The sequence below is a fragment of the Podarcis bocagei genome (assembly GCF_964188305.1).
Source record: "Podarcis bocagei genome assembly, chromosome: 4".
Lineage (NCBI taxonomy): Eukaryota > Metazoa > Chordata > Lepidosauria > Squamata > Lacertidae > Podarcis > Podarcis bocagei.
Window position 1 is genome coordinate 45,798,862 of NC_138128.1, and position 22,601 is coordinate 45,821,462.

The following is a 22,601-nucleotide window of genomic DNA, read 5'->3' on the forward strand; positions in this document are numbered from 1 at the left end:
TTCCAACTCTACAATTCTGATTCTATACACCGAGGCTGCAAAATCAGAGCTTAAAATTAATGCATAATCCCTGCATGCTGGTGAACATGAAGTAGCCCTCTTTCTGTTTGTTCCAAGCAGTGCTTGCACAGGCAGTTGCTGTATAATCTGTGAGCTCATTTCTTACTAGAAGAATTAGCACAAAAATCAGAGAGAGCGAGAGAGCAGCTTGTCAGGGTTTCATTTTGTTTTGCCCTTTCCACTAACCTGGACTGAATTTTTTTTCCCTTTTTATTCAATTTTTTCCCACATAAATTACACAAACACTTTAGAAAATGAGTACACAAAAAAAGGAAACCATCTTATAAGTGCATAACTTAATAATAAAAAAACCTGATGAATGCATTTCAAAACCTCACTGAAAATATTCTTTTCTGATAAATTGCCTGGCTCTGTGTATCATCCGATTTAAAATGGCAGTGATGGTTAGGTTAAAGTAAGTGAAAACTATATGCTGTAGATATCTTTTCTATATTCTTGGAGTTTGCTATAAGAAGTGCTTAAATTAATCAGAAGCTTTTCCTCAACGTGATGAAAAGAAAATTGTGAAAATGCTGGTCAGGAAATGGGAAAAGAGGGCTTTTCCACTCATGGCAAAGCAGACTTCTCAACCCAAAAGTAAATAAAATATTGAACAACATCATAAACGATACCAAAATAATCCATCAAGTGAAACTGCATTACCCCTGCAAAAATGCCACAGATGCCTCAGAGTTATTAAACTATAAGTTGATCAATGCAGAGTCTGTGGTAGCCAGGAAAACTGATCACAACCTTCACACAATGGTTTGCAATGTAATGTTTACATTCAACAATAATTCTGGTTTCATTCCTTCAGCAGGGAGAAAATAAGGAAAAGGAGAGAAGCCCAAAGAATTCATCTCTGAAAATTAAAAAGAAAAAGAAAAGAGGGAGGTTCTTGTTCATCTGCAGGATCTTACCGTCCTTAGAGGCAAAACAAAAACAAACCCTAGCTGAAGATGCAGAGGCTGTTCAAAAACATTTCCAATTCAAACTGGTGTCATTATTTCGCTTACAAGTGATCAGTCTAAAATGTTTAAATGGGAGAACAAATCCTACATTGCCAGTAAAACTGAATTATATGAGTGGTTTCTCTTGGAAATATTTTTTTAAAAAAGAACAACAGTAAGGTTCTTTTCTCCCCAGAAAAGTCTTTAAATGACGCTTCATGAATTTTCATAATCGGGCCTTGCAATCTCAAAGAAGTAGCAAAAGTGATGCCCTTTATTGAAATACTGCCAACGTTTTGCCCACTAAGAGAGTATTTGCTTGCATAGGGCACAATCTGGTTGCTGGTTCACCACTCCCTTTTCTGGGTCATAGATCTTCTCCCAATGGCATTGGGTAAGGGCAGCCATTTTGGGATGCCACAGTCCATGCACAGGCAAAGTCAAGGCTTCACTCACAGGCCGAGGCTACAGAAGTTACGCTGGTAATCTTCGAGGAGTCATCTGACCATGGCTGGAGGTTCTGGAGGGCAAAGAGAGAGGAGTTGTGAACACAGATGGGGTCTGCTTGGAGGGGCTGGTTGATGGTTTTCTGAAAGGCCTCTTGCTGGAGCTGCATGAGGATGCGATTGGCTTGCTGCCTCTCTGCTTCCCGCTCCTCTGCAGTTTGTCGCCTGCGAGAAAGATGCAGACCGTATCATTTTTCAGTACTCTTGATTTATAAGATTTGCACCCTGCCTTTCCCCCCAAGTTGCTCAAGGGAGCATGTGTGGTTCTTCCTGCCCCCACTTTATCCTCAGAACAACCCTGTGAGAGTCAGGATGAGAGTCTGTGCCTGGCCCAACGACACCCAGCAAGCTTCCTGGTCAAATGAAGATTTGAACTCAGGTCTTCCTGGCCTTAGTCTTACATCCTGAGGAAACCAATATGATGCCCTCCAGATGTTGTTGGACTACAATTCCCAAGCCTTTGGCTAATTAAAAACACCCTCCCATCAGATGTCAAGGAAATAAACAACTACATGGCTTTTAGAAAACATCTGAAGGCAGCCCTGTTTAGGGAAGTTTTTAATGTTTGATGTATTTATCGTGATTTTAGTATTCTATTGGGAACCGCCCAGAGTGGGCGGGGTATAAGTAATATATTATTATTGTTATTGTTATTGTTATTTTTAGATGACCTTTTAAACTCTGAATGGGCGGTGGAGTGTTGTTTTTGTTTGTTGTTATGCTATTTTTTGTGTTTTTAAACTGTAAAGCACCCTGTGATCCTCAGATGAAGGGGAGTATAAAAATTTAATTACTAAATAAATAAAATAAACTCCATAATTGCCTTAATATGGCCATCTTGGCTGCAGATGATGGGAGATGTAGTTCCACAACAACTGGAGGGCACCCTGTTGCCTACCTCTGCTCTAACCACTATATCACACTGGCTCCCTCTGCTTCTGCTTCTGCTTCAGGCCACATCGCACTTGTTCAGATGAGCTCCAGAGGAGAGAGTGCAACAACCTTGCAATGCTATCCACTGATTTTATCTCCACATTGCAGATTGGGCTGAGAAAATTGTACTCAACAATGCCACAGCATACGTCCCTGTAATGCTTCAATTGCAGGTTAAAGAGCTGTGCTAGGAATCAGAGAGTGGCTTAGTACAGTACCTGGGGACTGAGGATCCTCTTCAAGATCAAACAGGGCTCATTTCCCCCCCCCCCAAGCTCAAACCCCAAAAGACTTTTCAATGTCAGCTTTAGCCTCCATGAAAGCATATTTGGGGTGACAGTTCTGTAGAATAAAATAAGCCCTGGTTGGGCTTGAAGAGAATCATCAGTCCTCCAGGTTTTGTAGTAAGACACTCCCTCATTCGCAACCCAGCCCTCAAACCTGCAATCACAGTGAAGTACACATGGAGGAAATAATGGCTGCCCTGATGCAACCATCTGATAAATGTGACTTCCTGATAGCATAGCAATGTGTATGAGCACAACAATCGTTTTCTTAAACTGCCAAGCTTCTGTAAATCAACATTGGGGAAACTACTCTTGTCAGCTTGGTCATATCAGAAAAGGATTTTTGTCTTCAGTGGAGATGGTACGCATCTCCTTCACATAAAGGCTTCCTTTAAAAAAATGAAATCTTGTCCAGGTGAAGATAACAGAAAAGAACAGGAACTTTGCCCCCCCCCAAAAAAGTGCCAGTGGACAGTATGGGATGCTAAAAAGAAATCTGAGGGACACATTGCTTAAAACAAAAAAAGTAAGAATGCCAACAATAAGTTCTAATAACTATTGATATGAGTTTGTGGGTGATAGACACTTCTAAATTCTTGGACCCAGTAAGTGTTAGAATTTAATTAATCTCCCTGAACCTATGGATTCAGCAAGGATTAAAGTACAGTGGTGCCTCGCAAGACGAAAATAATTCATTCCGCGAGTCTTTTCGTCTTGCGATGTTTTTCGTCTTGCGATGTTTTTCGTCTTGTGAAGCACGGTCTGTCGCAACTGCGCCTCTTCAAGTGGCTTTAAGAAAAAAGCGCAAGACGTTTTCGTCTTGCAAAGCAAGCCCATAGGGAAATTCGTCTAGCGAAGCAACGCAAAACCGAAAAACCCTTTCGTCTAGCGAGTTTTTCGTCTTGCGAGGCATTCGTCTTGCGGGGCACCACTGTATAAGCCTTTCTATACTTTTTATATAGGACTTTTTAGTTTAATGAAAAGGTAACAGGTGACATGATAGAAGTTTTTAAAATTATGCATAGCAAGGAGACAGTGGATAGAGAAAAGTTTTTATCCCTCTCCCATAACACTAGAACTCAGGGACATCTGAAGAAGTTGAGTGTTGGAAGATTCAGGACAGAATCCTCTGAACTAGAGGAGAGTTGGCAAAAGGTCTCATAGCTTGTTGGCATCTATGAATGAATTACACCCAATGCATATTCCTCTCCCATTTAAGTAATGGGGAGGGGGCAGGATACAAAGTTGAATCCATATTAATACCCTGAGCTTAATAATAATAATAATAATAATTCAATGGGATTTAATCAGAAGTTCCAGAAAGTTGATTAGGACAGTGTTTCCCAAACGTTTTTGGGCAACGGCACACCTGTTTACCGGAAAAAAATCTCGCGGCACACCACCATTAAAGCCCCGCCCCGTGACGTCAGCGCGCAGCGTCACGCTGGGAGGGACGCACAAAAGTGAAAGTTTTTTCCCTCCCCCTTGCCGGGGTGGGAGGAGGCAGCAGAGCGAGGGACTGAGGGACGGCGGCAGCTGAGGCGGCGGCGGCTGTTGTGGTGGTGGCGGCGATAGCGGGCGGAGGCGGCGGCGGGGCTTGAGGAGCCGTCGCCGGGAGTTGCTGCTGCTGCTGTTGCTGCTGCTGCCCGGACATGCCGGCCTCCTCCTCCTCCGCTGTCTCGCGCTCCTCCCTTTTGCGCGCGCTGCCCCGCCGCTCGGCACCACCACCGCAGAGCCGCCCCCGGCTCGACGCGGATCCTCGCCGCCGCCGCCTCTCGCCGCCCGACTCACCCACCTCCCTCCCACGGCACACCAGCCGATGTCTCACGGCACAGTAGTGTGCCGCGGAACACCGGTTGGGAAACACTGGATTAGGACTACCAAGTTAAGAGTCCATAATATGGATAGGAAAGAGCAGAATATCTATAAAGAAACCTAAAACTAAAAAACAGTGAGTTGTTCTCTCATATGCCAATTGTGTGTATAGAAAATCTAAACAACTCATTTGCAATGTAAAGCTCCCATAATGCTTCTGTCTGAAAGCGTCCCATATCGCCTAGCAGACATTAGCTTAAGGAGCATTGCATTAGAATGAGACTGATGTCACATGACTGGACGGAATGTAGATGAGCTCGGGTCATTAGGACAATGTCCTGGATGACACTTGGTAAGTTTCCCAAAGTATTTCTACACCCCCTTTAAATAATTTTACATGATGAAAGTGAAAGATATGCCTGTACTGAGCTATTACTGTTGACTAGGCAGGAGGGTTCTTCTAAGGTCCCTAGTGAACACAGTCCAACAGATCTATTGTGGCACAATCACAGTTTCATAAACCATTTGCTGGCTTCATCAGTTACTTGAGGTATCGTGAAAGTTCATGGCACTAAAGAGTAGCACAGCACATTCCTGTTCAGAGCATCATGAGAACTTACTGAGAATTCAAACAGATAGTGGACCTGATCTTAATGATTGTAGGCAACAATGGAAAAGAATGAAGAAGACTCAAAGAAAGAGAGAGAGGGGCAAAGAAGAAAAGATGGAGGAAGAAGAGGAAGAAGCGTTAAAGGAGAATGGTTTGGGGTTTTTTTGTTTTTGTTTTGTTAGAGAGAGAGAGAGAGAGAGAGAGAGAGAGAGAGAGAGAGAGAGAGAGAGAGAGAATAGATTGGAAAGATTATAAAGAATCTCTCACCTCCCATCTCTTCCACAAAGTCTAAACAAGGCCTGGTGTGGTGAACATAGGAAGCTCCTTTTCACCAAGCCAGACCACCGGTTCGTCCAACTGACTCAATCTTGTATCCTGACTGGTAGTGGTTCTCCAGGTTTAAAGAAGGGGATCTCTCCCAGACAGCCCTACCTGGAGATGCCAGGATTTGATCCTGGGGCCTTCTGCATGCAAAGCAGATACTTTGCCACTGAGCTGCAAGTTCTTGAAGACTTTCAACAGAGCTTCTCTCCGGTGAAAGAGTGAGTTGGATGTTTCGCTATGGCATTATTTCCAATTTCCTTCTCTCTTTTACAACAATCGCAAATCCTTTGCTTTAAGAAGTGGGTTCTGGATTTTTAAAAATGATATCCGCTTCATCAGTTGTGATGCCAGATTAATAAGACAATTAAAAACTATTAAATATTGTGTGCTTAGACTACACTGAAATCAATTCCCAGGCCTACAGTTCAGGACAGACCCAGCTTTGCTGTATCTCTTCTTGATCTTGCCAAGTTATTTTCTCAATAGAAATTGGTCCAGTAAAAATGCTTAGGCACTGCCTCTTTTATGCATAAATGTTTCTGCCCAACATCTACACTGTGAAACCAGGCTTGAAAAAGGTGAGAGGGGAAAATGAGGCATAGACTTGCTTTGCTTTCCCCAGAAGTGGGCCAACTATTCAGGCCCACTAATCTGGGGCTCACTGTGACACATTTTGACCACATTCCTTTACATTTTAGACAGTGGCGTAGCATGGGTAATTTACGCCTCCTAACCCATGGATTTGCGCCCCCTAACCCGTGGATTTGCGCCCCCTAACCCTAACCCCCAGATGTTGCGCCCATTGCAGCCGCCCCCCCCTGCACCCCCCGCGCTACGCCACTGATTTTAGATCAGCAGGATGGCAAATGAGGACATGCCTGGCTCACACCCATTGCTCATTCACACTCTTCCATGACCCAAAGAGACTCTCCCATCTTTTTATCAAGCCAATCTAATCAGGTGTAGGAGGTTACCTGACTGATTCTACTATCTATCAACTTCCTCCTCTTCTCTTTCACTTGGTAATAAATTGTTTCAAAATTCTGTTTATATTGAAACTATAGAAGATTCCTTTTTATTATCTTTATTAAAATTGATCTCCTTACAGTGCTTCAAGTTCAAAGTCCATTACAGTTTTGGTAATAATATTAAATAGTTACTTACTGCAATGATTCCAGCAGCCCTAGAATATTTATAGATAGCTACTACTACTAAAAGAGTGAGAGAGACAGAGTGCAGGGAAGTGAAAGTGACAAATCATGGTAGGTATTTTAGCTTCTCGGAAACACAAGAAAATGACCATCTCTCATCTGAAAACCTAAACTGCTGTCAACAAAATGAGGATGTGGGGAAAGAGGCAGTGTCCACACAAATGCATTAAAGTGGTTGCTATTTTCATGTGTGCATTTGTGCACCTTTGTACACACATGGTATGAACACTTTCAATGTTATGCCTTTGAATTCTACCTTAATTTTCCCCATCCACACTAATGGGTGGTCTAGGAGCCAGCTCCTAGGGGCCAAGGTCCCTTCAGACCCCCCAATAAAATGTTTGAGGGGCTTGCCCCCCCCCCAGTTGATAGACATTGGCATTCAAAGGGTGTGCTGCATCTTGTGGTCAATTATGTGGGGCGGGTAAGCCCTGCCCTCAGTTAATACTTCCCTGCCCAGCATAGGTTCTGGTTCCATGTGGATGAAATACATGTAAGTATTCCATTTACCTGTGCGCGCACACATTCTCACTTATTTCTTTATTTATTATTGAAATACAAGTTTTTTCATCTACCAGATTTGCACAAAATGCAATAATAATAATAATAATAGTAGTAGTAGTAGTAGTAGTAGTAGTGATTCCAAGCCAGTGATTGAGAGCCATTGTGGGCATGCATAAAAGTATTTGTTTACCTGTGCATATTCCCCCTTTTCTTCCCCCCCTTTTTTATAAAAAAAATTATTATTTTTAAAGCACAAGTTTTTAATACACCAGATTTGCACAAAAAGGTGTGTGTGTGTTTTAAATAACAATATGTGTGTTGCTCCATGCCAAACAAGGATTTGGAGTTGCTTGCATGAAAGGCCCACTTCCTTTCCTCCCCTTTTCCTTCCCTGTCTCCTTTTTTTAAAAAAAATAAATACAGATGTTTTCTGCAAGAGCAGTTCTGCACAAAAGAGCTGTTTCAGAAACAAAAACACCAGGAACATGCCTTCAGCAACAACAGGTGTAAAAAGGCAAACTACATCCCTTTCTTTGGACTGATGGAAACAAAATGGGGGGGGGGGTTAGTGATAGACACCACGGAGGGAAACTCCACCACACAGGTAAAAAACAACCACTCACAACCCACCCACATAATAAGCTTCTGTGAGTTCAGTTGGGTGAAATGTATTTTCTTCCTTTATTGAATTATCCATTGATGAAGAAAATCCAAATTTAACGGGATAGGGGGAATGCAAGCTGCCAGTTAGATACAAGCAGCTTCAAATCCATATTACGTATACTCCAGGCTGGAGGAGCCCAAAGAGGTAACCTGCATCCCAGGCTCCTTTTGGTACAGTATATTGTTGTTGATGATTATGATGATCAGTTGAAAGTTGCCATGATTTATGATTAGTACGTATACAGCATTTTTAATACAGCCTGATCCTAAAATATCCCTTCTCCCTGCTCTCTCTCCTTACTTCTCCCGACCACGTATTGCCTATAACCGTAAAGTCTCACTCTGAAAGTCAATGACCAGTATGGAAGATTGTAAGACTTGAAAACAGAGACTTTAGATGGATTATTATTACCCAATAAAAATCTGTTAATTATTTTTTTTTTAAAAAAAGAAAGTAAGTTCCACTGAGTTCCAAGGCACTTGCTGGAGTCAGTCAAGAACGTAAATAGCAACGCGCACAAACCAACCATAGCAGAGTGCATGCTTACGGGTAACTGCTGCTGATTTCGATGGGAAGAGGGTCTGTTTTCGATGGGAAGAGAGGGCACTTGTACAACTCCATCTCGCTGACTGCACTGGGCCCTGAACGCTGCTTAATTTCGGCCTCCAAATAACTATTTATCCACCGTCTAATTGCCACCTGCTCGCGTCCTGACATCAGACTTTAAAACGTGCCATTGAAGGAACGCGCGGGCAAGGGAGGAATAATTTTCCATGAGTCATCTCAGGCTCCTCTTTAATAACACATTCAGGGACCCACTTCGCGGAAGACCTGCCCAGTTAAAAAACGAAACAAAAACGGGTGCTTGTCTTGTAATTACCGTTTTGCTTTTAATTTAGCTGTGCTGCTGTCCTGGCCCATCTGGCGAAGGTAAAGCAGTGAAGGAGCTCTGAGCTCATTTGAAGACACACCGGTTAGAACAAAAATTAAAGTCAGGGAACTTACTTTCTAGACCTGCACAACTAAGATAAAAGCCAAAGAAGTAAATCTTGGCGCTTGGCACTCCCCACTGATTTCGGTGGGCACATTTACGCATGACGGAAAGGGTCTGGAAAGGGTCAGGATCGGGCACTCTGCGCGCGCACCTTTCGCACCCACGCCTGGGAGAGAGGTCTAAAGGAGTTTTACAGCCTCGCTCCGCTTCAGGAAAGAACCGCATGAATAATGCACTCGCTTTCTTTCCACCACAAATTCACTCCTGATGCATATTTAATATTGTTTTGACTTCGGAGAGAATTGCAACCCTGCTTCCTCGCTTTGATAATTAGTGAAAAACAGATTATTAATTTCAGCGCGGGGCATTTTTCTCAGTTAGCATCACTTGGCGCGGGCAAAAAGGAGTAATTTGTCAAAGAAAGAGAGAAGCGCTGTCCGGGCTTCTGGAAGGAAGGAAGGAAGACGGGGGGGGGGGGCGTGAGGGAGAGATGGAAGAAGCAGCAAGAGCCACGCGTCCCAGCCCAATTTGTTTCAAGATTGCAAACGGAAAGCGAGCAGCTTAGTTACAGCTCCGCCACAGAACGTCCAGCGCCTTAATTGCAAATATGCAGATAGAAGCAAACCTTCCTAGCACCGAGATTAAGTGTCTCGAGGGAGGGATTCCCGCCCAGGCAGCGCTGGGACCGGTGAAAATGCAGCAAAGGCCGTCTTCCACCACCACCCACCCCAATCTGGGGAACATGACTCACGGCAGCTAAGTCCCATAGAAGTCTAAGGCTGTTTAAAGGAGTCACGACTAAGTTTCATCGATGTCAGTAAGCTAAACGCTGTAAAACCTGAACACACTTTATTCGGGGGTAAGTCCCGTTCAGTGGGATTTACCACTTCAGTGTAAACTTGCCTAGGTTCGTCCTGGAAGCCTATGCACGCTTCCTTACGAGTAAACCCCAAGAGGGCCTTGCCTTCGATGCAGAAGATCAGGTTGCACCTTGGCTTGGAGTCAATCCATTAATAGCCCAGTCCGCTGTCAAGCTTCTAATAGCTTAATCAATTGCCTGACCCGGTAAAATATTACAGCGCCACAATTCAAAGGTAGTTGTGATACTACCTTTATGGAATGCCCTCCCCAGGGAGGTCCATCCGGCTCCAGCACTTCGGCCCTTCGGGCAGCAAGTTAAAAGCAGGCTCTTTGATTTGATGTTTCCTCGCTTTCTGTTGACTGGCTCTGATCCTGTGGCTCCGTTTGTTTATTTGTGGGTTGATAGGATTTCTCACCCGCCCTTCACCATAAGGTTTCAGAGTGGGTTACAACAATATAAGCGCACAATATAAAAACCAGTTAAAACCATTCCCAGTCAGAAGTATTGTCTGGGTCCTTAAAAAATATGCATTTCAAGCCTCAAAGGCCAAGGTAACAATATGATTCTTCAGCATTCTTGGGAAGCTGTAGAATGAAGGGGCCATGTGCACCTTCGTGGAGAGGGAGCGCCATAGCTTAGGGGCTTCCTGCCACAGAGAGTTCCCTCTCCCACCACCCTCCAGACTTCCAAGTGGATGGAACTACCAAGCCCCCCCCCCCCAATTTTCAATTTGTAGTGTGGTTTTAGAGCTGTCGCTTTCCCGATTTCGCAACTTGAATCGCAGCTTAATGCATGTCACCAATCTTGAACTGATTTTGTATTTTGTGCTTTGTTTTAAGCTCCTTCCGTTTATGTCTTTGAGACAAGCAGGATGCGTATTTTTAAATAAATAGAAATACATTCATAAAGTTGGAGCCTTCAGTGTGAAATAACAACTACAGCAAACCCCATATAGTCTGCCCTGTCTGCCCTAAAGTGGATTACTGTTGCAGATGTGCCTAATGAGATACAGAAGTGCCAACTTGAATAAAATATGGGGGGGGGGCAGGTAAGTCCCATCCTGCATAATCACTCACAAGGTGCACACACCCCATTTGAATGGCAATGCACATCAACTTTTGGGGGGCCCTGCGCCTCAATTATTTTATTGGGGGGCTGAAGTGCCCTCGGCCCCTAGGAGTCGTCTTCTATGAGACCATGGATGGTATGCAAGTAGCTTTTACTCAGAGTAGAGCCATTGAAATGAATGACAATGAGCAAGTTAGATGCATTAATTTCAGTGCCTGTATTCTGAGTAAAAGTTAGATGAAAGCCACCCCATATTTTAATATGAACACAGCCCTAAAGTACAGGCAATGCGAATAAATCCGACTGAGCTTTTAAAATAAAATAAAAACTACATATCAAGTTCCATACTTGTGTCACTAGTTATACCCAATTCTAAATAAGCGATTTAATTTCATGGATGCATTTGAACTGCAACAATTTTCAAGGCAGTTTACAATTGGAGGGAGAGAGAGAGAGAGAGAGAGAGAGAGAGAGAGAGAGAGAGAGAGAGAGAATCAACCATGAAAGAAGTGTTTTTCACCCTACTGAAGCCAATGCAAAGGGAATTACACTGCAAGGATCGGTTTTGTTGTTCTGAAAAGATTGTGAGGCTGCAATCTGACACAATCATACCCAGGGAGAAATAAGTGTGCCTCCAAGTCACCCAGAAAGTTGAAATACCTACATACATAGCTCAACACATACTGATAACTATTTTAAAATATATTAACAGACAACATTTGGAACATTCATCTTACAAGCACTCAGTTATGAGATGACGTTTATTGGGGGATTAATGGAATCCCTAATACCTTACTCCTTTCTACTTTAGCGAAATTATGCCCCCAGCCTTTTAAAAACTATAAATTGAAGGAAAGGTTGAAAACGGATGAAGAGGATTTCTGGTCTACAGGAAGGAAAAGCTCTCTGCTTTGTCCTGTGATAGGTGTGCAGTTTTCAAGCAGATTTTGATCTGGCCGAGAGGGAGGGGCCATTTGCAACATCGGGGAGCATAACAGGGATAAAGCCTCTATTCTAAACCGGAGAGTTGTTCTCCCATTGAAATTGCTTCAGTTGTAAAAATAAATTAAATAGTAATAATTTGTGTTTTAACAAAGTTGTTTATCTTAACATTCATATTTCTAGAGAATTAGTATCCACTGAAGGGACCGCGCAAACTTCAAGCAAATTCTTGTCTTTATATTTCCTTTTACACCATAGTTCGTTTAATCCCATTTAATGGCTAACAATAATGGTTCACTTTGAGGACGTAAGGCTTTTGTTTCTTTGGCAGAACTGCAAAATTCCGACAGTAACCTCCCCCCGCCCGCCCGCTTAGCACAGAATATACTCATTTTGAGCAAAAATGTCAAATCTACTTTGATGAAATCTATCCTTGCTCAGAATACTTTCCCCCCCCCAAAAAAAGTTGAAACTGCTTATCCTGCCCAGTGATGTTTCATGTGAAAGGCATTGAGCTCCCGTTTGAAACGTTCAAATACATCTTCTGTCGGTGGGTTTTAGGGCCGAAATCTCTTGGGTGCTGTGAAATGTCAGCACCGCAAAACGAAGTGGGCAGGGCAGGGGGACTTGCTCGGGAAAGGACTACCTTGTTTTTACCAGGGGCGAAACTAGGCTTTATTTCACTCGGGTCAAAGAGCCAGTTTGGCACATATCCATGCGAATTTGCATGCACACACAGAGGCTGGGCCCGGGAGCCTCAATGGCGCCCCTCTGAAGGCTCCAGGGGCAAAACAAAACAAAACAGCTGGCTAGCCGCCCCATAGCTACGACTCTGCTTTTACATTCGCAGTGAGGGCAAAGTTTGCTGTCTAGTCTGGCTAATTTAAGACTAGGAAACCGCAAACCCACTTTTCTGAGCTTTAAACGCCGGATTCCTAAGATTCAAACCCGCTTTAAGTATTGTTAGTTCATGAGAACACGCGGGCGCGGGGGGCGGAGTCGCGCTGGGTAGCTGTTCTCCCCAGCTTCCTCAGGTGCACGTCGGAAGGGCGGCAGAGAACCTTTGCGGGCACAGGATTCCACGGGATCCGGAAGGTTGTAGATCACTAGGCAGCCTGTAGGAAGAACCCTTTCCCTCCCTGCCTTCAGAAGCTTGTCCTGTAGGCTCATGGGGCTATTCTCTGTTGATCTCAGGTTCTGCTTGCTGGTTTCTTGTGAGCCTCGGGAGGGGGGCACTGTACTAACAGCACTGGACTGGACATAAGAGCCTAGGAGCCGAGGTTGAGAGGGCCGTCCTCCCCCCCCCCACCAGCACGTTGGTGGGCATTGCCATTCAAATGGTGTGCCTGCACAACGGCATGTGATCGATTATGTGGGAAGGGGCTTACTCCCACCCCCACCCCATATTTTATTAAAGTTGGCACCCCTGGGACTAGATGAGCCTTGGGTCTGATCCAGTAGAGGTCTTCTTATATTCTTAAAGGCAGAAGGTACGAAGGGACCAAGGTTCAGCACAGGCTTCCACGCGTGATCTGGAAGCAAGCGTGTACCCCTGAAGGCTCCCGGCCTCCCTAGTTCCCTTGAACCCTTGGTCCACATTGCTCAGTATTGTCTACACTGACTGGCAGCGGCTCTCTCGGATTTCTGGTAGAGTTCTCTCTCCCAGCCCTACCTGGAGATGCTGGGGAGCAAACCTGAGTCCTTCTGCATGCCAAGCAGATGTTCTACCATTGAGCTCTAGCTGTGGAAAGACAGTGGCGAGGCTATTGGCACAGCCGTGACCCGCACGCCACCCGTTTGTTTTTTACTAACTCCTCAAAAAGGCTTTAACTCCGCATTCTACAAACACGTGTTTAAACTTGCTGGCTTCATAACGTCCATTTTCAAAAAGGGCATTAGCGTTTTATCATGCGCTTAGCGCTTGTAACCTCCACTGTAAAAGTCTTTGGGAGACTCCGCCGCCCCATGTATAGTTTCTTATATTAAAACTGGAAACCCAGACGTTCTCAGGGTTATTATTCCATTATAAGATTCTAGTTTTCTCTCTCTAGGAAGTGACTCTGAAAAACGCTGGTTCCCTTGAGGCCCTTGAACTCATGTAAATGCCTTCTCACCTGGGCAAACCATTTACTCCGATCTCGTCCTGCTGCTCTCTTACCCGCGACAGCGCAATCCTAGCCATGGTTTCCTTTGAAATAGGTCCTGCCGCGTTCAGTCGCGCTTACTCCCAGATAGGTTTGCAACCTAACAGTGACATCCTATGCACGTTTACCCGGAAGTGAATTCTATTCCGTTAAATGGGACTCTTAGAAAAGCGTGAGCGGATTGGGCTGCAGTCTAATTCAGAATCATACTTCTGGCATGCTGGTGTCGCACGCTCCTCCTTCTCCCCAAAATACCCATTATTTATTGCTTCATGTACACTCCTCCGTTCCTCCAAGGAGCCATGCCTGGTTCTCTTTCTCCCCATTTTATCCTCACAACAACCCTGTTAGGCTGAACAACTGCAGTGCGCCCAATATCACCCCAGTGAGCTTAGTGGCTGAGCAGGGATTTGAACCCTGATCTCCCAGGCGTCCAATACTACACCATGGCGGCTCTCTCACTATTAATAGTAACAGATAGGTAGCCGTGTTGGTCTGCCATAGTCAAAATAAAAAAATTCCTTCCAGTAGCACCTTAAAGACCAACTAAGTTAATAGTTAATAGTAGCAATAGTACTAGTGCTAATAATATTATTAACCATCTCCTGCAAATTAAAACATAAATACCCAGGGGCGACGCCTTTCCTTTCTTTTCCTAGGGTGGGGCAGGACTTTGAATCCGATTAAATGCTCTGTTGAGAAGAACAGAGCACGTGCAAGATGAGGCCTCTTTTCTACACGGTCACTGAAGACAGAGGAAGAACATACAGAGCCTGCAGAGCATCTCTGGCAGGGGCTTCCTTCACCTCGGCTCCATGCTGCCCTGGCCATGACCAAGATTAGCGAAGCGCCTCCTTCAGAAAGTTCTCCAGGGCTCCAGGAACCTGCGCTCACTTCCGACGGCAGGATGTACACTTGGACCCCTCAATACAATGCCTCTTGATTTGTTTCTGCAACTATAGCAACGGGCCTGAGACTCTTTCCCGCCGATCCTTTTGTTTGAAAAGGCAACGGGCAAGAACACCTCCGAGCCCCCCCTCCCCCCGGAAAGCGGTCAATGGATAGATAGGCTGGAACGCCGTTAACCCTTCCAGTGGCAGGCCATCAAATTCTCTCGCTCTGAAAGCAAGGCAACTTGTGAGACAAGCTATGCACGTGACAATTTAGAAGGCGCACGGCTTGGGGGAGGGGGGCGAGCGCAGGCAGATAGATGATGCCAGCATCTGCTTCATCATAAAACATCCACGTGGGGGGGTGGACAACCGTTTTTGTCTGATGTGTGTGAAATTCGGGACATCAGAGACTTATAAAGAGGTCTGAAACGGGGACTGAAAAGAATGCAAGAGGCTGTCAAACATGGGAGCGACTGGCTCGACGAAAAACCGAAAGGAACACGCGGCAGGCAGAGATAACAGAGGGCTTAAATAACGCACATGCACATTGGTATAGATAAGGGAGACATGAATTCAATAGGTGTCATAGACAGGTCCCTTAATACTGATTCCGCTTGCAGATAGGACTTCCTGGGTAAAAGTATTCCGCTGCTCCCAACCAACTCAAACTTCAGGGTCGTCATGTATTAAGCCAACTGCACGTGCAGACAAGGCTGCGGAGAACCACTTAGAGCATGAACAATAGCCTCCCATTCATCGCGCGCGGAAGACACTGCAAGTCAATACAATGGCGCCACTGTCGCGCGGCCGCGCGCGCGCACACACATCCCATCCGCCAATAATGGCTTGAGTCACAGCTGGCTCACACCTCAGGGAAAAGAGGCAGGTTCAGGCAACCCCGAAGGCCCATCTCACCCCCACAAAAGGGGGGGAAAAACCCAGAGGAAAGCAAAGAGCAGGAGCGGAGGTACCATTACCTGGCTCTGCATCCTAATGTAGGAGTTGGCTGGAAAGTGAAGCCCACAGAGTTAATGGGGCTCCCCCCTTTTTTGGGGGGGGAGCATATTTAGATCAGATGGCAGGCCCAGGCGCATCCCAGGACACTTTCGCGCTTGCAAAAAGGGGAATCTCTCTCTCTCTCTCACACACACACACACACACACACACACACACATACACACCCACACACCCACACCCCACACCCCACTAGGCCTGGCCTCGGCCGCTCACCTCCACTTTGTCCTCCTGTTCTGGAACCAGGTCTTGACTTGCGCGTCGGTCATTTTCAGTGCCTTGGCCAGAGCCGCCCTCTCGGCCGAGGCCAGGTACTTCTGCCGATGGAAGCGCTTCTCCAGCTCGCAGATCTGCAGGCGGGTGAAGGAGGTGCGGGGCTTCTTCTTCTTGGGGGGCGTCCGGTTCTGGTAGGGGTGACCTATACGGCGTGTTACAGTGAACGGTGAGAGGGCCACTGGAGGGGGAGACAGGGCGGGCGGGGGTGGGGGCAAAGAAGCAAGCGGCGACATGATCAGGAGGGGTCCACAAGCGTCGGCAGAGGAGAGACAGAAAGAGACAGACAGACAGACAGACAGTCAGAGAGCGAGGCTGGGCCGAGGTGGGCCGAGGAGAGCACGGGAGGAAATCCCAGGCACAGAGGCAGACACCCCCACTCCCCTCAAGACAGGCTATCACCCAAAATCCCCACCCTCTCTTCGTTTAGCCTTGCGAAGGGGAAAGTGGAAACCTCTCCAAATTTCTCTCCGAAGATCTCGACTTGCCTGAGCTTCTCCGGTTTTTTATTTATTTTTTTATTTACATCATCCTATTTATTTCTATCGCCCCAAGAGCCTCTGGGTATAGACGTACACATGTAGAGCACTACGACGACATCTATCAAGTTAGTAAACTAGCCACGAGACTAGTCCCCTGGATATTGAAAAGACTTCAGATCTAATCTGGGGGCTCTTGGTGGGCCGGGAGACGAGTTGGAAAGGAGTTCCAGAGATGGGATATTCTAAAGGCGAGCAGACAGGCCCTTGAGGACTGAAACTGGGGTTTCCCTTTCCCCCTCACCCCTCGAAGTAAGACAAAACTAGACTGAATGGTCCACAGGGCACATTTATCGAAGGCTTTGAGGCCAGTGGAACAATCCACAAAACATCTCCGTCCCTTTTCCCAGATAGGATTGTCCCTAGCTGACTTTGGGGAGGTGACCGAGGGTGAAACACCTTAGGTTGGTCCATTAGCATTCACTTTCTGGGGGTTCAGGATTCGCCCCCCCCCCCCGCAAAGCAACAATAAAACAACAACCCCGGAATGGGCAACATGACAGTAAATGGATGATCATCGAGGGACTCGGGCGCGACTTTTTTCAAAATGCATATGTAATCGTGCAAAACGTTGGCTAATCCTACCCTCTAAGGCTGAGCTTTGCTGCCTCGCTAGCCCGGAGGCCAGCGCAGAGCAACACCGCGAGCAACACCGCGAGCGAAATGAGGACACAACTCATCTGGGCCTCGCAGGAGTCACGAATCACTGCAGCAATTAAGTCCTATTAATGTTTCACCGCACCCGCTCCTGCCCCCGAAGGCTTTAATTTTGCAAAGACTGAAGCAGCTCTGACTTTCAGGCGATTTCCCTACCAACCACTTTGGTTTATTTCCCCCCGAAAACGTTGCTACGGGTGACTCTCAACACACGAATCAAGGCCCACTGAAATCAATGGGGCTTATTTCGAAATAAAACGTAGGACTGGGTCATAAACATTGGGTCGAATTACCTCGGAAGAAAAGGGTGCAGAGCGTCAGGCTATGAGCAGCGGTGGTAAAGTTGTAAGGGTTGGGGATCCTGGAGCCCCCATCAGGCCCGGGCCAATGCACAGGGATGATGGCAGTGGTGACCCAACAACATTTGGAGGTTACTCATCCCTGCTGTAAACCTCAGCCCTAAGCTAGAAAAAGCCATTGAATACAATGGGACACCTTCCGAAGAAAGACGCGCGGCATTGCGCTGTAAGGCTTACCAATGAACTAAGTCTCACTCAATGCAAATGCGCTTACTCTCGAATCAGTGCGCACAGAACTGCAGCCATCGTGGGACTTAGTGTAGAACGAACGTGGTTAGAATTGGGCTACACTTCTCCCTTCCCCCCGCCCCCCCGCAAAACTACGTTGCTCTTTGGGTGTTACTGTGTTTCAAGCGGATGCAGTTCGATATAATCGATACAGCGTTTCATGAAATACTGAGAGCACTTGCTTGTTTAATTTTAAAAATACAATTCACACGCACACGAAACCTGCGGGTTGCTTTTAAAGGAATGCTCGTAAAAACTATTAAGAATACGAACGAAGATTATTAGGTAAAAAGCGGGTGGCATGAGTCGCGCGTGTGTTTGAGGGGGAAGGAATGGGAAATGGGCCGCGTAATCAAAGATATTCTTTTGATTTTTCATATGGTTCTCGTTTTGATTTTAAATCGATGCAATGTGGCCTGTTTTCCGACCTTTCCGATGCTGGCGTGAAATCATTCTCAAATGGCAACAACAATCTGCTATGCAAGTAACAAAACAGAGCAAAAACAAGCAAGCCCCCAAAATACTATTTAGATTGCTTTCTCAACTTTTCCTCTCCCTTGTGATTAGTCTTTCCTATGGAAGATGTTTTCCAAAAACCACTGTGGCAAGATTTTTACATTAAACTTTCCGACGCGGAAAACAAAAGGATTTAAGAGTCACTTGGGGGTTGAGGACGGGGACCTTTTGGAGTGTTGCCTCTGGTTCCAAGTTTGACTGGGAATTATTCTGTTAAATAGGACACTTAACAGCGCAATCCTCCAACACCTCTCTATTCAGGCCTAATGTACTTCTTTCTCCTTTAATTTACAAACAAACAAAAATACTCCAGGCATTTATAGGGGCAGCATGGAGCGAAATACATACTGTAAGCTTGAATTGGGAGAACTGGAAATAAGTTGGAAGTAAGGGGAAGGCGGTAGGTGAAAAATATGAAATGAGTTTATTTTAGTGTTTGTACCCCCCCGTCCTAGGATATCTGAACGCTGATTTATAATTTAGTGGCAAATCCGAAGACTTTAAGAGACTTTCAAAATATCTTTATTTATGGCTAGATTAGATTGCAATCCTATGCACTTTTTACCTAACAGTTAGTGAAACTGTACATAGCGGGCCTTACTTCCGAGTAAACGTGCATGCTATTGCACTGCTTATGAATATTAAAGAAGCGTTCCACAGGAAAGCGAGGAAAATAAATTCCACTAAACGCTCCGTATATTTTATCGCACAGTTCCCAATCCACACACACGTGTTTCCCTCAAGTTTAACGCCAACAATTTTCCTATTTTGCCCAAATGCTTTCAGCGGAAGGCAAGGGGAGAGAGGAAGAGGTAGGCCTCTAACTTGCTGCAGGAGCCTCGTCGGAAGAACAAACCTAGGAGCCCAAGGTGCTCTCTTGAAATAAATGAATAAATCAGACTGCGCTTTTTAAAAAACCTTTTTAAAAATCGTGCTCTAAAAGCAAGCGGCACAGAGCCACGCGTGCTGCAGCCGTCTCATTGAGGCCTGGAAATCATGGCTGCGATACGTAATAAAATAAAATAAAGGCTGCAGAGGGAATGCAAGATAACATCTACATTTCTATATTTTATTGGGTCATCTGTAATAAAGGACTAGTTCTTACGCGTCTTGCTCCTGTGATTCTCCTCGCTCCTCCAACGAAACCCCCGGTTCCTCCCCACCTTGGGGCGTTTTCCCTGCTGTGGAATAACAACATCCTGGAAACCCTCCTGAAACCGAAGCGGGGTGGAGGGTTCGAGGCTCAAACCCAACGCGGATCGCAGGCCTCGGCGCGGTGGGCGCGCTCTATTCGGTGGAAAGACCCCGACTGCGCGGGTGTTTATCTGCCCATCTGTCTTGTTTGGGGCTCTCCAAACAGTCATTGGTTTGAACTTTACAACCCCCCGGGAGATAGGTAAGTTGCCAGCCCTTGGGGTAATCCTATCCTTCTCCAAGCGAAAGATAATGGGGATTTTATTGATGAAGCTCGGGTTTCACTCTTTAAATTAAAACTGAAATATTATGGCCGTCATTGTTTGCAGTGGGAGGGGAGCGGGGCAGGAAATCCCCGAGATGTTCCGAAAGCCACCGGTTTATGTGGCGGTTCTCCTTCGAACGGATCTGCCTCTGAACTAATATACGTTTTGATCGGCTCACATATTCTGTTTCGTGCACGTATAACAGCAGCGCAGATCTCTCCATTTACAGGCCAGAGATTCGAGAAAAGACTGGATCCGAAAGGAGGCGCAAAAGGAAGACGTAGTTCCCAAGACCAGATTATTGATCGGCCACTCTCGCCCCTGCCATTCGCATCTGGATCCTGCCCCTTTTCATTATTTATGTTACAGATCAGTATCACGTAATGCCGTCTGTCTAGGGCTGGGAAACATGTATATGTGTATTTGTATATAAATTATTTTATAAAGGCACGCGCACGTGTGCTGTATATTCTATTGAAAACAGTCGGGAAGGTTATTAAAATGTTACCTGAACATTGGAATAGGCTGTTCTTTCGGTAGTAGATGAATTATTATTACTTTTTATAAACATAATTATTTGGCCAAAATGTTATATTTTACACACACACACTATTCGCCTGACCACATTATAAGTTACTATTGTGGTGGTGGTGGTAATTATTGCTATTAGTGGTAGCATTTATTATAGCCTTTCAAATAAATATATCTGTGGCAGTTTTAAGAGATATAGAGAGATATAGCCATGTGAGGGGGAGGGGGAATTCAGCTACAGTAGGAATGCATCATTTATAAATTCATTCGCGTGAGTACTGGGGCTGGATCACCCCACCAATTTAAAAATAAAAATAAAGGAGACCTCAGCTCCTATGAATGTCATTGAACAAAGTATGGATAAACTACGGATTATTAGCATGCCAATTCCATTTCTGGGAGAAATACTTGAATAGCTCGAGAGGGTGAAAGCCTACTTCTTCCCTTGTAATTTCAACAACATTAGAACCTCGGGATAACAGTGCTGTCAAATACAGCCAATTTAATAATGATAATCAATGTGATTAAACTTCTCTACTACGGAGGCCTCTCTTTTTTTTACCGCCAAATCCCAGGCATATATATGAGCGCTCTAGTGGGCCATAAATCTAAGATCAATCCATCAAAGCTATTTATAAATCACGCCAATCGATGCTTTTAAACCAGTTACAAATCGTGCCTAAGGCCTGCCCGGTAAATTTGTTGCTTAGGGGCAGAGAAGGGACGCTCCATCTCCGAGCCAGTAAGCTTATTTTTGTTTTGTTTTTCGGATGCGAGAGAAGAGAGAGGAGAGCGAGTGAGCGAGTGAGCGAGCGACGGGGGAGACCAGTGCAGGTGTGCAGCAGGAGGGAAAGAGACCCACTCACCTGTGAACCTGTCCTTGGTGTAGCGCCTGTTGCTCTCCATCCAGGGGAAAGTCAGCCCCGTGAGATTGTTCACGGACGGGACGGTGGGCACGGCCGTGGAGAGAGGCTGGTGGACGCCTCCGGTCAGGGGTCTGTGCGCCGGAACCCGGATCACGCCCCCGGCCGCGTTGAGGTTATTTCCGTTCATGGTCCCGACCCCCAGGTTCATGTTGTAAGACCCCGCCAGAGAAGCCATGCTGCAAGCCCCGCCGTTGCTGTAACCTCCGGCGGAGGACGACCCTCCTCCTCCTGCTCCTCCGCCGCCGCCTCCGCCGCCGGTGGCCGAGCCGTAGTGGCCGGCCATGGGGTTGTACGCGCTGCTCACCACGCATCCTCCCAGGCCGTAGTCCGCCACGTCCTGCAGGCGCGCGTTGGAGATCATGCAGCTGCCTTGGTCCGGGTTGTTGAGGATCTGGTCGATGCCGAAGCTGATGGGCTCGGCGTGGCTCTGGTGGAGGTGGTGCGCCCCTAAGTGATCCATGCTGGGCCCACAGCCACCCCAAAGAGGGCGACTTTTACCCTCCCCCCTCCACCACCTCCACCACCACCTCCTCCTCCCTTCTTCTTCTTCCAGGCGAGAGGTTTTTTCAAAATACGCGCAGCTTTCCTGGTCGCGCTTCACTTGATCCCAAAGAGGTAAAAAAAAGGAGGATGGAAGCGGAGGAAGGAAAAGCTGGGGGAAGGGGGAGGGGGAGGGTGTGGGGGGATGTGCGCGCCCGTGGGCTCCCTCTCTCGCCTAGCTGCGAGGGCATCAATCATGTTAGCCAAAAGCCTGGTGCTGCTAGGCCCTGCTCCGCCATTGGCTGGAGCACGGAGAAGCTGGATGAATGACAGCCGAGGAGAAAGAGGGAGGGAGGGAGGGAGAAGAAAAGGAGTTTCTTTCCTAGCCAAACCCAAGCGGCGAGCCCCGCCAGGCACCCATGGACCCTAGCAAGACCATTCGTCTGCGCAGCAGAGTCAGAGCGCTGGCGCTTGGGGAGACAGCGAAGCACCCGCGCAACCTCCCGCCTGAGTCAGCGTATTATCCGCGCGGCCGCAATTCTGCGCCCCGTTATTTTTTAGCACCGCGTGCGTCCCAGACCCAGCCGGTGGCGGGGCAGGGAATGTTAAAAGCCGCGGAGGGGAAAGGAAGAGGCCCTTTCCTTCTTCTTGAGATCCTCGTCTACTGCAGGCCCACCACGCAGAGGCTGGGCACCCGAGTCTGATGAGTTGCGCACAGTCCATGGACTTGCCTGGGCTAATGTAGTTAGCGGGCAAGACGGAGGACGAGACGAAGATGAAGCATGGAGGGTCAAGTTGATGGGTCGGCGACGGCTTTCCAATGGGCCACTTCGTGGTCCCGATCCCCAGGT

The 22,601-nt window shown here is 46.5% G+C and overlaps 1 protein-coding gene across 2 annotated transcripts; it reads right to left on the bottom strand.

Annotated features, from left to right (window-relative positions):
• Window positions 1–302: 302 nt before the first annotated feature.
• TLX1 (T cell leukemia homeobox 1) lies at window positions 303–21,730 on the bottom strand (the record flags this gene model as incomplete). 2 transcript variants are annotated; one of them, XM_081189869.1, is made up of 3 exons in its annotated part: window positions 303–1,681; window positions 15,998–16,199; window positions 21,211–21,730. In XM_081189869.1, the coding sequence occupies 3 exons, from the start codon at window positions 21,728–21,730 to the stop codon at window positions 1,459–1,461; spliced, it is 945 nt and encodes a 314-aa protein (XP_081045995.1). In that variant the 3' UTR covers window positions 303–1,458. The 2 variants fall into 2 exon arrangements, with proteins under 2 accessions (XP_081045995.1, XP_081045994.1); XM_081189868.1 differs by having other exon boundaries at window positions 15,998–16,235.
• Window positions 21,731–22,601: the final 871 nt, after the last annotated feature.